The sequence below is a fragment of the Lingula anatina genome, chromosome 3, assembly GCF_051362555.1.
Source record: "Lingula anatina isolate TDL-2025a chromosome 3, LinAna3.0, whole genome shotgun sequence".
Classification (NCBI taxonomy): domain Eukaryota; kingdom Metazoa; phylum Brachiopoda; class Lingulata; order Lingulida; family Lingulidae; genus Lingula; species Lingula anatina.
The window spans coordinates 4458653-4472818 of record NC_141769.1 but is presented as its reverse complement, the minus strand read 5'-3'; the positions used below and the strand labels follow the sequence as shown (position 1 = coordinate 4472818).

The 14166-nt window shown below is 37.8% G+C and overlaps 2 protein-coding genes across 2 annotated transcripts; one reads left to right on the top strand and one right to left on the bottom strand.

The window, feature by feature from the left end:
* Positions 1-331: 331 nt before the first annotated feature.
* LOC106180782 (protein FAM78B) lies at positions 332-11169 on the bottom strand. The gene is made up of 3 exons (XM_013564908.3): positions 10919-11169; positions 2139-2252; positions 332-1705 (listed from the first exon to the last, which is right to left on the bottom strand). The coding sequence occupies exons 1-3, from the start codon at positions 11167-11169 to the stop codon at positions 931-933; spliced, it is 1140 nt and encodes a 379-aa protein (XP_013420362.2). The 3' UTR covers positions 332-930.
* Positions 11170-11687: 518 nt separating this feature from the next.
* LOC106180783 (polyisoprenoid diphosphate/phosphate phosphohydrolase PLPP6) lies at positions 11688-13818 on the top strand. Its single transcript, XM_013564910.2, has 2 exons — positions 11688-12033; positions 12511-13818. Exons 1-2 carry the CDS (start codon positions 11688-11690, stop codon positions 12897-12899), a joined length of 735 nt encoding a protein of 244 aa, XP_013420364.2. The 3' UTR covers positions 12900-13818.
* Positions 13819-14166: the final 348 nt, after the last annotated feature.

Here is a 14166-nt window from a genome sequence, read left to right as displayed (position 1 = left end):
ATACCATGCAGGTAAAACCTTGTTTCGACTAACGTTGTTGATATTTCTTGTCTCATTCTTATTAATAAATAAATAAACAAATAAATAAATAAATAAATAAATAAATAAATGAAATCTAATTAGAAAATGATTAATTTTTTTTAAAGATGGAAACCATAGTTTTTTTAAATCTTTTTTAACGGGCTAATGTAAAATTAGAAACAACTCCATGAGGGTTGTCACGCTTAAATTACTACAGGACTTTCCAAAAGCAAACTGGAATTATCTTTGGATTGTCTTTAAACCAGCGCATGAGTCACATGATTGATGAAAAAACATATTTGCCAATTGCTAATAAAACACAAACTCTCTTTAATTGATGCATGTAACAATGATCTGATTTTAGTAACAGGTAATAATATTTTCTGTATTACAAACACATTTGTAACACATTAAGGACAATACAAACAGCAAATGTAAAAACGTAAAAAAACGATGATTGTAATTGGAATGTTGCATGTTGACGGAATTTACGTATGACAGTGTAAATAAACCAATGGCACCCAACAACCAACCATCTTTGGGTGACCAGTCCGTGATTGCCTGTACAATAAAACTATGGGACGATTCCTTTGACACATAAATACTAAAAGAGGTGATATACATAAATTTGTGCATATCTGTAAGTTTGGTCCAAAATGAATGCAAATACTGTGTTGGCCTTGCACTGTCAATAAAACGTCGCAATTTATGTTAAGTACTGTGATATAAATCAATGTCTTGGGGACAAAATTCATGGCACTTTTTTCCTGATCACTTTAAATAAATATGGCTCTTGTATAACACGCTTTATATCACAGCAACAATTGATAACATTTTAAAAAAGCTCAGTCAATATCCGTTATGTGCGGCATACCAAGAAATGGTTCGTCAACTTGACATTAAAATTCATCAACCGCTGTTTGAAATAGGTGATCGAGATAACTTCTTACTGGGCGGATTTACCGATTCACCAGTTGGGATAGATGTGATTTTTGGTACATCTGTCGGCGCCGTGTTGCCATTCACATCACTCGTAGGGGCTCGAGGGGCATGTTCCTCCACCTCTATCTGAACTGCTTTATTTTTCATTTCAGTTTGAATTCTGTCCGTTGACGTTCCTTGAGTGCAGCAGATGAGACAGTCAGGCGGGCACTTATAGTTCCTCAACCTTGGCGGGACAATGACCGAAAACCCTCCATCCGTACCCCGCCATACCAGCCGCTGGGCACTGTTAGCGTTTGGCTCTAGGAGAGCATTCGCCGGAATAGCAACGTCATTTTCCAGAATTTCCGGCTGCTTTTGAGTCATTGGGCCCACTAATGTTGCTCTCTTTCCTATGGACTTGGTAACATCCACTTTAATATCCAGCGACATTTCCCATCGTATGGTTTTCAATACATATATGCGGTTAGCAATCAAGTTTTTGGCGACGAGCCAAGTGTAGAAACTCTGGTCACGTGACACCCGCGTGAGGTATGCGCTTTTTTCTGGCAACAGCGGTATTTTCCACGTGATCTTTGGGTAGAAATTGTCGCTGACACTCACTGTCACGCGCTTCATGTGGCAGGGGCCGTGCACAGTTTTCACCTCAGTTCTGGACCCGTACCAGGGGTAGTGGGTCCCGTCTGAATCACTGATCATCTTCTGTTTGCCGGAGATCAATTCTGGAAATTCCCAAGAAGTACTGCAAATCGAAATAAATCAATTCATAAATTAATCAATATGCCTGTGTATACAACAGCGACAAAAAAGGTCTGGGAAACGACCTGCTGATTTAACTTGTATAATTTATCACCCGGACTATCATACATGTATGCCTATCAGTACAACATATATAAATTTATACATTATGTATCATATAAATTATCTCTACGATAATTTATTTTAGCATCGGTGAACTTTTGTACCTAGGCATATTTCACATTTGCCATAACAGTGATAACGTTATACATATACATGTAGGCGGAGAAGCGAGAGAAAACGATCCCCTTTTTTCTTCCGCTCCATTCGGCTAAACAACCCATGAAAACTCTGAAACTCAGTGTAAAAAAATTGAGACTGATTTGGGCCGCCCCATGGGAAGAAAAAATAAATTAGACAGCTAAATTGCGACTTACTGTCCATCCTCTCCGTAAGTGTTGATGAACTCCATTTTATCACAGGCTTGTATCCAGCCGATCTGCCATACTTGAGTGTTGGCCAAGTGTGGGATCAATACCTCAGCTCGCGCTCTGGAAAAGATATTAAGGATTAGGAATTTTAATAAAAAATATGAATTAAAACTTTATACGTTACTGCATGTACCTTAGGTTCAAAATCTCCACTGCCAATTTAAGATATATCGGATTGAAATATTCCATATAAGTCCGTAATAGAAAAAACTGTTTCACAAGTCTTTTTAAGTAAAATATTTGAGATTTTTTAACTCTAAAAGACCGCCTCTGTATCACTAACTGCAACAAAGTCTTAATCAATACATTTGTCTCTCTTATAAATATTTTTCATGGTCGAGGTATTACTAACAATCGTAGCTCCCATTAAAAAAATGCTCACGTAGTAAAATTTTAACACTTCAAATCGATCAATGTTATGGTATCAGTAGTAGAAGTAGTGGATTCATTAGCTCCCCGACAATGTATCCTTGTTAAAACTACATTTGTGAATTTAATCGAGAAATATATATGCAGCCGTAGGAATAATGCCAACTGGTGATATGGTTTTGAGTCCAGGACGTTGGGCTTCTACGAACTGGCATTGCGGTCATTTTATGTAATCCCTTTTCACAACCCATTTCCTTCTTTCCCTTTTCCATACAATATCAACATCGCTCAGTAACTGAAGACGTCTTATGTAATCACAGTAAATCTAGCTTTTCAAAAGAAAAGATGGCCGCCGGCACAGGACATGTGTTTAAAGGTCTCTGATTGATTCACATAATCACTGGTTACCATAAATGCAAGATCAACTATAACAGGATGAACATCCATCTAAAGTAAGACTGAACACCAAGAGAATATTTCATAGCAAAAAAGAATCAGGATACTGAGAAAACATTGAATTATAAAGTGGCAGGCATAGAAGAGTAAAGAGAGACAATATGGAGGACCTCTACACTGTACTTGGAGTGGACAAAAGCTGCAAAAGTGAGGAGATTAGGGAGGCCTACATCTCAAAGATCAATGAACCTAATGGCAAAGATTCACTCCAACTAGTAAGTGAGGCTTATTTCACGCTTATCAACCCAGTTAACAGAAAGAAATATGACTCAGACATGGGTATTGAAAGTGACTATGACTATTCAGAGCAGTATTTTGGCCCTAACGTCGAGGCAGTTACCCACAATAGCCAATGTGCCACAGTAGCAATGAGCACAGTAAATGTGGTGAAGAGATGGTTAGAAGCATGTCGTCAGTACCATATTCCATCAGAAGACTACGAGGTGAACGCAGGCACTGGACGTCAGCTAAAATTCCAGTACAGCAGCCCAAAAGGAGTAAACCTAGGAGGAATTTCTTTAACCTTCTACCACACAGCCAAATCAAAGAAAATTCATGTGCAGGGGGCCGGATATATCCTATGGTTAGCCCATGATTACCCAAAAATCGCTTTATTGATTTCATCACCCAAGACAGTGCAACCAAGTAACAAGATCAGAGAAACTTCAATGGAGTACTGTGAAGAAACTAACAATGAAACAGCAAAAGTCTCCACACCAGAGCACCCTGACACAGGACAAACCACACCAAAACTAGGGTTTAAATCAAGAAGAGTTTCCCAAACCTCACCTAAAGGCTTCAAAACTAAAAACTGTACAAACTTAAAGGAGATGAGGAGAGACAGGGACATAAACAGAATGCAGGAAACATTGCAGGCGGTAGAAAACCAGTACACTCAGATTCTACTACAAACAACTGACTTCAAAAGACAGGAAACCAAAACCAACAACAAGGAGGCAGTCTTGGAGATAGTATCTGCAAATCACAATGAGGTGTTAAAACAATTAACACTGTTAACAAGTCAAGTAGCTAAGCTGGCAACAGAAATGGACAGCTTGCGCACACAGGTGTCCTCTGCTAACAAAAGGAGCGCTGAAGTGGCAGTACAATGTGATTCATCTGCAAACATAGACAAAAGCACACAATATGAGGAATTGTGCAAGCCATCTCCAATAGTTAAAATAGATAAAAACACTCAGTGCACAGCGGATGACCACCAAGATGATAACATCAACATCACCAGTGCCACTTCAGTCACAGAACCTGACAACACCAGACCCCTAGTAACACCCCCCACAATTGAAGTCGCACCTGAGCCTACCCAGGACACAAACGACAGCAGACTGGGGATGAATGAATCAGAAAGCAGTGCCATTCCAGTCACAGAACCTGATAACAATAGACCCCTAGTAACACCCCTCACAATTGAAGTCACACCTGAGCCTACCCAGGACACATATGACAGCAGATTGGATATGACTGAATCAGAAAGCAGGGGCACAGGGACAATTGAAAATGAGCCAAATGAAAGCCAGACGAGGCGAAATACAACATGGGAAAACATAGTCATCTCGGGCTCAATCGGGAAAGGACTCGTCCCTCAGAAACTATTTCCTCGCACGAAAAGCAAATGTATCGCAATGAGAGGCAAACAAACCAAAGATGCCAAAACAGTCATAGCACAGAATGACTTTGGTCAGCCAAAAACAATTACTTTTGTAATTGGGTCAAATGATGTTAGCAGCGGACAACAGCCACAAGATATCCTGAATATAAACAAGGAGCTACTCACCACTACACGCAGGAGATATAAGGATACCACCATTATTGTCAGCAGCATTCTACCCAGGTGGAATAACTGGGCTTTTAACCAAAAAGCGCAGGAAACAAACAAACTCATCAGGGAGTATTGTGCCACCCAAGCAAATGTGATATACATGGAAAACGACAATATTTACAGCAGAAGGGACCTCTTTGTGGGAGATGGAATACACCTTAACCAAAAAGGCACAACATTACTTGCCTGTAACATTAAAACTGTAACTGGTCAGGCCAGATACACACATGCCCCAACTACATCAACACCAAGGGATCTACCATCACACACAAGGACCCCCCAGCACTCTCAAAATGGCCAGAGGACCCACCGTAACCAACTCCCCCCAAGAGGCACTAGTGGAGTACACCGTGGACCTTATATGCAACCAGGCAGAAATCAAGACAGTGATATTCAAAATGAACTACGAACACTGTGTGACTGCTTAAACAAATTACAAAGCAAATTGAGGTAAAGACTGTCTCATGCTGCTATATGCTATGATCAAATGGCTGAAGTAACAACAAGCAGAATGTAAGTAACAGAAAATTTAAGTTATACCTGATGCCATGAAGATTAAGTACTAAATAAATGAGAGGCAATGGAAAACTGTAAGTAAAACTACCTCTCTCCTAATATGGTTCATAGAGAAAAATAGATAGTATTCTGAACTCACCTATAGTGCAAAGACTGCTTACTTTGAAAATAGGGAAAATTAAAAATACAGTGAATAAGTAATTCCTTTGAAAAGGTTGCGTAAAGTCGTGTACATATGAAAAAGCCTGTGTTATACATTTGGCATGAGATTGTAGAATCTTTGTATATGGTCAACCATGTGATTAAGTCAGTCAAACACCGAGACCTACTTGTACCAAGAAATATGTTACACATAGGTATGAGAAATATCAGGGGCCTCGCAAACAAACTTTCAGATGACAATTTTATCTCTATAGTACAAAAGTATGATATATTTGCATGTATAGAAACCTTTAGCACAGAGCGTTCCAAAGTAGTGTTACCCACAGGCACACATGGGCACTTTCAAAAACTGAGGAAAAAAAGAAAAGTTAAGGGAAGACCCTCTGGCGGTATTGTAGTTTATTATAAAAAGGAATATAGTGGGGCAGTTGAAATGTTAGAAAGCAAAAGTGAAAACATACTGTGGGTAAGACTCTCTAGCCAAAGCTTTGGACTCCAGCAAGATTTATACCTGTGCGCCGTGTATGTTAAGCCCAGTAACGGAGCACTGGATGAAAGTACCTTTGAAATTTTAGAGAGTGAGATAGCTGCGTATGCACCTTCTGGCACAGTTTGCTTGTTAGGGGATTTCAATGCAAGGACTGGAAATTTACAAGACACTACTGTTTGTGAAAATACACCTAGTGCAATGATACCAAACAAGCCCAACACAAGTAGAATCTGCCTTCAAAGAAACAACTTAGATTCGGTTATCAACCCCCAGGGGAGAACTTTGGTAGATTTATGTATTGCAAGTAGCATGAAAATATTGAATGGGAGAACAATAGGAAACTCCCTAGGCTATTTTACATGTTATAACAGACAGGGCTGCAGCACTGTAGACTATGCTATTGTGAGTGATGGGCTGCTTAGCGATGTAAATTTTTTCACAATACACCCCATTGATTATTTATCTGATCACTGCCTGCTAGAACTATCAATACGTACTAATGTCATACAAAAATCTGCTATCTCAACAACAGTTCACAGATTCAACGAGCAGTACATTTGGAAACCAGACTCGCCTGAAAAATTTTTAAACGCTCTAGAAGATGATGAATCGATCAATGAAATTAGCAAACTCCAATGCACCCACTTCCCTAACACTAAAGAAGGAGTGAACAAAGCTTGTAATGAACTCCAAAATATTCTTTGTAATGCGGCTAATAAATCACTGGCAAAGAGAAAGCCTCCTAGAAATGGAACTAATAAGACAAAACGAGTGAAAAAACACCCCTGGTTTGACGGCACATGTGCCGAAATCAGGCGCAATATAAAGCACCTTGGGAAATTGCTACAGAACAACCCAGGAAACAACTTTGTTGCCCACACCTACCATGAAGCCTCTAGAAAATATAAGCAACTAATTAAGCGTAAAAAACGGGAGCACAAAGATTTTCTACTTAAAAGATTACTCGAAAACGAAGAGAAAAACCCTAAAGAATTCTGGGAAGTTTTTAAAAACCTGAAAGAAAAAGAAACCAGGCACAACTTAATTAGTCCAGACATTTGGCTTAAACACTTTCACCAGCTTTGTGGGATTGCCCCAAAAGAAAACAACATAATCGATGCCCCGTTAAAAGAGATGGAAAGACAAGAGGGTATTCCAATACTAGACAGTGCAATAACATGTCATGAAGTGAAAAATGCCCTGAAAAAGCTTAAAAGTGGGAAAGCAGCTGGGGAAGATGCAATTAAGAATGAAATGCTTAAAGTAGGAACCCAGTACCTAGCAATTGTTATCACAAAGATCTTTAATCTTATCCTCAATACCACTGAAATTCCCGACACTTGGAACCTTGGCATCATCATACCTATCCATAAAAGTGGTGAACATATGAATCCATCAAATTATCGAGGACTGTGCATCACCAGTTGTCTGGGGAAACTGTTTAACTCAATACTCTGTAAGAGACTGACTGACTATTTGCAGAATGAACATCTACTCAGTGAAGAGCAAGCTGGTTTTAGGCCAGGATACCGCACAACAGACCACATTTTTACCTTAAAATCTTTAGTTAATAGATACGTAAACCAAAACAAGCGTCTTTATGCATGTTTTATTGACTTTAAAAAGGCTTTTGACACTGTTTGGCACAAAGGTCTAATGTACAAACTACTAAAACTGGGTATTGGGGGAAAATTTTACAAATTAATCAAAGCAATGTACAGTCAAACAAAACTAGGGATATCGGTTGGGGAAGGATACACAGAACCATTTTATTCTAAATTGGGAATTAAGCAAGGCGACAATCTAAGTCCAGTCCTTTTTAACATTTTTATTGATGATGTGAAAACTGCCCTAAACCCAAATGGCGATGAAAGACTATTTCATATACTGTATGCTGATGACCTGGTACTACTCTCAGAAACAAGTGATGGCCTGCAAAAATCATTGTCACGCCTTGAAAAATACTGCAAAAAATGGCAGCTCCAGGTAAACGAGAAAAAGTGCAAAATATTAATTTTCAACAAAGCTGGAAAAACAGAACAGCACCTAAAATTCACAATAAATGAAAATATCCTGGAAAACGTTACAGAATATACTTATCTAGGTATCACCTTCACCAATACAGGTAACCTCAAGAAAGCAATACACAATCTAAAACAAAAAGCAATGAAGGCCATGTTTGCGCTTAAAAGCACTTTATCCTCCCAAAACATATCTAATCCACTATTACAAATGAAACTATTTGATAAAACTGTAAAACCAATTTTACTATATGGTAGCGAGGTATGGGGTCAGGAAATTCTCAAAGAAAAATCACTAAGCCTAGATAAAATCAATAACACGTCCTTCGAGCAAATTCACCTAAAAATGTGCAAATGGGTATTAGGAGTGAGAAAAACTGCCAGTAATAATGCCTGCAGAGCAGAATTGGGTAGATACCCAATCCTTACAGATATAATTAAATCCATGCAAAAATACCACACCAGACTTAAAAATCTCCCGAATACAAGAATACTGAAACAAACATTTAGCGAAGAAAAACTCCTGAAAATAGATAATTGGACTAAAACAGTGGCGGCATTTAGACAGAATTGGGGAATTCAACATTGGGATGAAACATCAGACCTAGAAAAAGAAATTAATCTAAAAATCGAAGACCTTTTTTGGAAAGAATTGAACAAGGAGAACCACAATAAACTGCGTACATATCGAAAAATAAAAAACTCATACGATCTTGAAAATTACTTAAAAATGAACGCCACAAGCTCAGACAAAAAATACTTAGCCAAAATGAGAATTAGTGACCACGAGCTAGCGATAGAGAAAGGCAGGCACATGAAAATCACCCTGGAACAAAGAACCTGCACAAGCTGTAAAACGGAAATAGAGGATGAGAAACATTTCTTCCTCACATGTAGTAAATACCAAATAGAGCGACAAAATATGCTCAGTTCCCTCCCAAACACTGTGAGACAAAATTATGAATTAGCAGGCAGTGATCAGAAACTATTCATCCTCCTCAACCCTCAAGATCAGAAATCACTAAAAGCATTATCACAGTATATACAGTTAGCAACACGATGAAATATCACTTTCTCTCTTTTTATGTAAGTACAATATGGTAGATTCTGTAGTAGACTAGACAGCAAACAATGTTAAATTGTAACATTCAAAGCTGAATAAATTATTATTATTATTATTAAAAGAAAATGACAAGTTCTGATACAATAATTAATTGAGGTCAGATTTACATCCTTATAACAATTCAAAATACCAGTTATCTACTCTGTCTACTTATAAAATTCCAAAATATGACACGCGTCTTGTAATTGGATCAACACATTTTACATGGAACTAATAGTAAAATGATTATCTCATCTAGACCTCGTGATTTCTGGCGCCTGACCAACGATAACAAAGATATTCATTTTAAGGGAAATGTTAACTGGAAGTTTATCAGGAGTGGAGGGGGGGAGGGGAGGGTAACTGTATCACCCACAGTTTCGTTAAATTTTTGGGGACCTTTCTCCCGCCGCTGAACTTATGACATAGGTTTATAGCATGTCACATTGACAGCGAGTGGTGTGCGTGAAAAAAGTGTGAAATAATCCCCACACGCCTGCAAAATGAAACAAGTTATATTAGCTATTATATAGAGAGTAACGTTTTTAGGTATAGATCAAAATGATAATCCGATGTAATTCTCGTAATTACCATGTTAAGGGAAGGATTTTGTGACAGCTGCAATGTACAATGCAAATAACTCAAATGAAATTTAAAAGGTTACCGTCAGGGCTAGACAAAAGCTCCTAAATCACTATCTTGAAGTAAAATCCTTTGCATTTACATAAGTGTCAATTTACCGATGACGTCATAATTGCCATTTTGGGGTAAAACTTGCAAAATCCGTTTCTCAAATTTCTCCTGAACACCTACGAACATATTTCAATGCTAATTTAATGACCTCATTGAGTACTTAAAAACCCTGCCAGCGACATTTTCTTAAAAGTCTTAGTTCAGATCATATTGTTAATAAGCAGAATAATGCCTTGGTTCAATGATGCATTACTCCTTGACAAATAAATTTAATCCAACATGACGGCAAGGGATTGAAACCCATACACGTGTCGTCACCTATGCCAATTTTCGTGATAAGTTCTTGACAACGATGAAGTTACGCTCCATACCGATTCTTATTTCACCTCAATACTGAAAGCTGTTTAGTTGGCGATAAATGCTCCGAGGTCCTTATGCTTATGCTTAGCAACTAGAAATTTTAAGACCAGCATTTTATTTTTTCAAAGGGATTTTTTTAATCAGCAAAATGATAGATGCATAACTGAATAAACAGATACACGAAAAAACCTCATTTTAGGTATTTTGTTGGTCTCAAATCCTGTCAGTGTCCTTAAACACTACAAGAAGATGACTAACCTAACAGGAAAAAAGTCGCAATATTCACGTATTATATAGATAGTAACGTTTTTAAGTATAAATCAAACTTCACTCACGGATACTCAAATTATCGTCATTATGGGATGGATTTTGTGGCAGCCACAATGTAGAGTGCAAAAGCACTTTAATAAAATTTAAGCATCTTACACAACAGGACACAGAAGTTGGGCGGGAACTGGGACTTGGTTTCTTAAAAATCAATCATATTTGTTACACTATTTAACTTGTAAGATAAAAATATATATTAGTCTATTATTTTAAAAATACGTTCCCTTTAAAATTATTTTAGTCTTAAACCTGAGAATGTAAGAAGAAATGCTAAAATATTATTTTAAATCATAGATGTGAATGTCAGAAGAAATCCAACATCACGTGAATAACCAGGATGAGTACACATATTTACCATGAACTGATATTTTATCTAAGAAAACTGATACGTACCTAAAGTGGGGAGTCCTGTATTTCAAACACGATGTTTCGTCCACTTCGGTAAGTGCATCGTCAATAGAGGTGTCTATTGCTTCAACAATAAAATTTGGTTTGTTCGACGCGGATAAACAGGAGAGAGAAGAATCTCTCATAACAATCACTGGCGGCGAATTACTCCTCTCAAGGGTCGACACGCATCCACCCATGTTACTTATGTTGCTCTCTACATGTACACTGTAAGATACCCTATGAGTCCTTTCCATTGGGTGTCAAATTTCCCAGTTCTGGACATCTTTTACAGGACATCCTTTCTGCTGTTGCGTTAAGTCAAAAAGGCGAATTGCGGAAGTGAATGTGACCTAGTGGGCTTTCAACCACCAGCTAGAAGAGAAATGAGCCTTATCTGGCGCGGGTCACTGGTTACTATGGGTTCAATATTATGCGTAACAATGGGATCTCGATTTCATCAAATTCTCAGTGCTCAAGTCACATTATTTGTAAGACACCAGTTTTTATTTCAGTAACCTGATGCCTGCTATACATGCGTCACCGTTTACCTTAATTTATTGCTGCTGGAAATTCATATAACACAAACAAAAACTGTTCTCAGAAATAAATGCACGTGAGGAGATTGTTTACTTCCGCGTTATGACGTCAGATCCGTCCACAGTACTCTGTTCTCCAAAATGGCAGCGCCAATAAAATTTGGACCGGCGAACAAGAGGTCTCAGAAATAAATGATTTATACCTTTTAAATAGTAACAATCAAAACCCAAGGAAAATGAGCACCATGTCAGGGTTACCGGAAACACGCTCAAGATTCAAATCTTCTAAACAAGAACATACAGCGGCTGAAAATGTACAGCCAACCGGAGATGCCACCCCAAACACTGCCGAAGCTTTGGCCACAGGAGAGAGCGAAAGTATTCTTCTACAGATGGACAAACAGTACACAAAATGCCTAGCAATTTGTGCTTCTAGAAACTCTTCGTATGGATGGCTGAGGCCACTGATGAAGGCACTAGAGAACAGTTGTCATGGCATTCCATGGCTCTTGCTTGCCGCCTGGGCAATTCTTAACTCGCGGGATGTGAAGAATCAGACACTGGCACTAAATTTAATGTTAGGTGAGACTGGTGTTCTTCAGTATCTCTTCATTTATGTCCTTGCATGCATCTTGTATCCTCTTGGGTAGATTTATTTTTCAGTAACAATTTACCATGCGCCAATGCAGCAGCGTTATTTGAATTTTAAAGAACAAAATGCATGTATCGTACGATTTTCTGATTCTCGCCTTAGTCGACTTTGCTCAGAATGGCTATCTGTGACAAAAAGGGGTGTTATTTCTGCCACCTTTGTACTGCTCAAGGGCTTTAGATCATAAATGTAGGTCACAGATTGTGGGTGTGAATAGTGGCTTCTGTTTACCTCCCAGAAGATAAGATACAGGCATTTTTTAGATTAGCATACAAATGCATTTGTATTGTACTGGAATGAAAATCTGTTGATATTTTATGTAATAATGCTTTTTGTTGTATCACTAGTTATAACAATATACAATTTGGTATCTAAAACATTTTCTTAATTTTTTTTTTTCATTCTAGCTTTGATATTTGACCTAATAATGGTAGGTGTGGTGAAAACAGCTGCTAAGAGACCAAGACCACAACACAATGAAATGGACATGTTTTTCACGGTCTCAGTGGATCATTTCTCATTCCCCTCAGGTCACTCCACCCGAGCTGCCATGCTCTTGTACTTTTTCCTGGACCAGTTAGTATTGCCAAGTTTTGTCAAACTTGGGCTTATCATGTGGAGTGTGTGTGTGTCGCTATCTCGAGTGATGCTAGGACGCCATCATGTATCAGATGTTATTAGCGGGTTTATCATGGGATTATCTCAGTATGTCATCCTGCACTCAGTTTTATGGATTGAAGAGAGTAGAGCAGGGAACATTGTTCATGGGATACAGCAGTATTTGGGTCTGATATGATAGTGGGCCATATGATATTTATATAATGTATTATTGTTGTTTATATAATGTATTAGATACAGGCAAGGTGTTCTGTATTGACTTAGTCCTTTCAATGTGAATAATTGTGAATTTTACATGTACTAAATTTTTTCAAGTCATCAATTCTTATAATATAAGAACATTCCTATTGTGTGGTTGCAAGGAAACTGAAAATCAAGCTTCCTTGTGTTAGTATACGTACTTTCAATTTCATACAGAAAAAGTACCACAAATGAAAAAATGATGTTTATGAAAAAATTGATAATTTCCCCCCATTGAAGAGATGGGAGTCAACACTGCCTGTGATACACTCATGTGCATTATGAGTGGTCATCATGTCCACCTTTGCTGATGAGTACAGTATCTTACTTTTACTAGTCTGGATATGAGGAGCTAAAGACCCAGTATGTGAGATCCACCACTGCATGATCTTTGCTATCAACATCTACTGTGGTAGAAGAGCTAGATACACTGTATCTGGGTATTTTGTTCTCAACATCCCATGCGGTATGACAAGGGAAAATGTTGTGCACAAATTTGAAATTGACCTATTTATCAAATGCTGTGAAATACTTCTTGTCTCTGTGATTATATTACTTTTTAAATATATGTCTCGTGCTCCCAATGCTTTGTTGTATTTTTAAATACAGGATCCTGGATCATTGTTTGATGGAACATGTATGTGGGATCAGTTGCATCTGAATAGAATTCCAGGATGAAATGTTAGCAATTTTAGACAAAAACTGTTATAAGTTGTAGATAAATTATTGAGAACATGGTAGAACTTTTACTCTGCTTTGCATTCCCTTTTATACAAATTTTTGTTTGCATGTAAAAGTCTGTAATAATGGTGTCATGTGTGACTCTGTTAATAAATAATTTGCTCCGAGATAAAGAATTGATTGCTGTAATGAATACTTTTCATTTTACCCTCTCCCCCATAGAAAATCCATAATAAACTAGAAAAGCACTCAGAGTGCAGACCTCCATCGGAACAAATAATTAACTAATAATAACCAATTAACCATTAATTAATAATTAAAGGATCATCACCAAAATCTGCTCTTTGAGCCCATTTCTGACCTTTCCTGAAAAATATTATCAAAACTTGTCAATAACTTTTTGCAGTCAGGAATCAAAAACTACTTCCTTTTCATTGGTAACTTTATTCTATGCCCGATGTACACTCCTGTAAATTTAATATGAAACACAAAAATATGGATCAATACTCGAATCGGATTTTTCA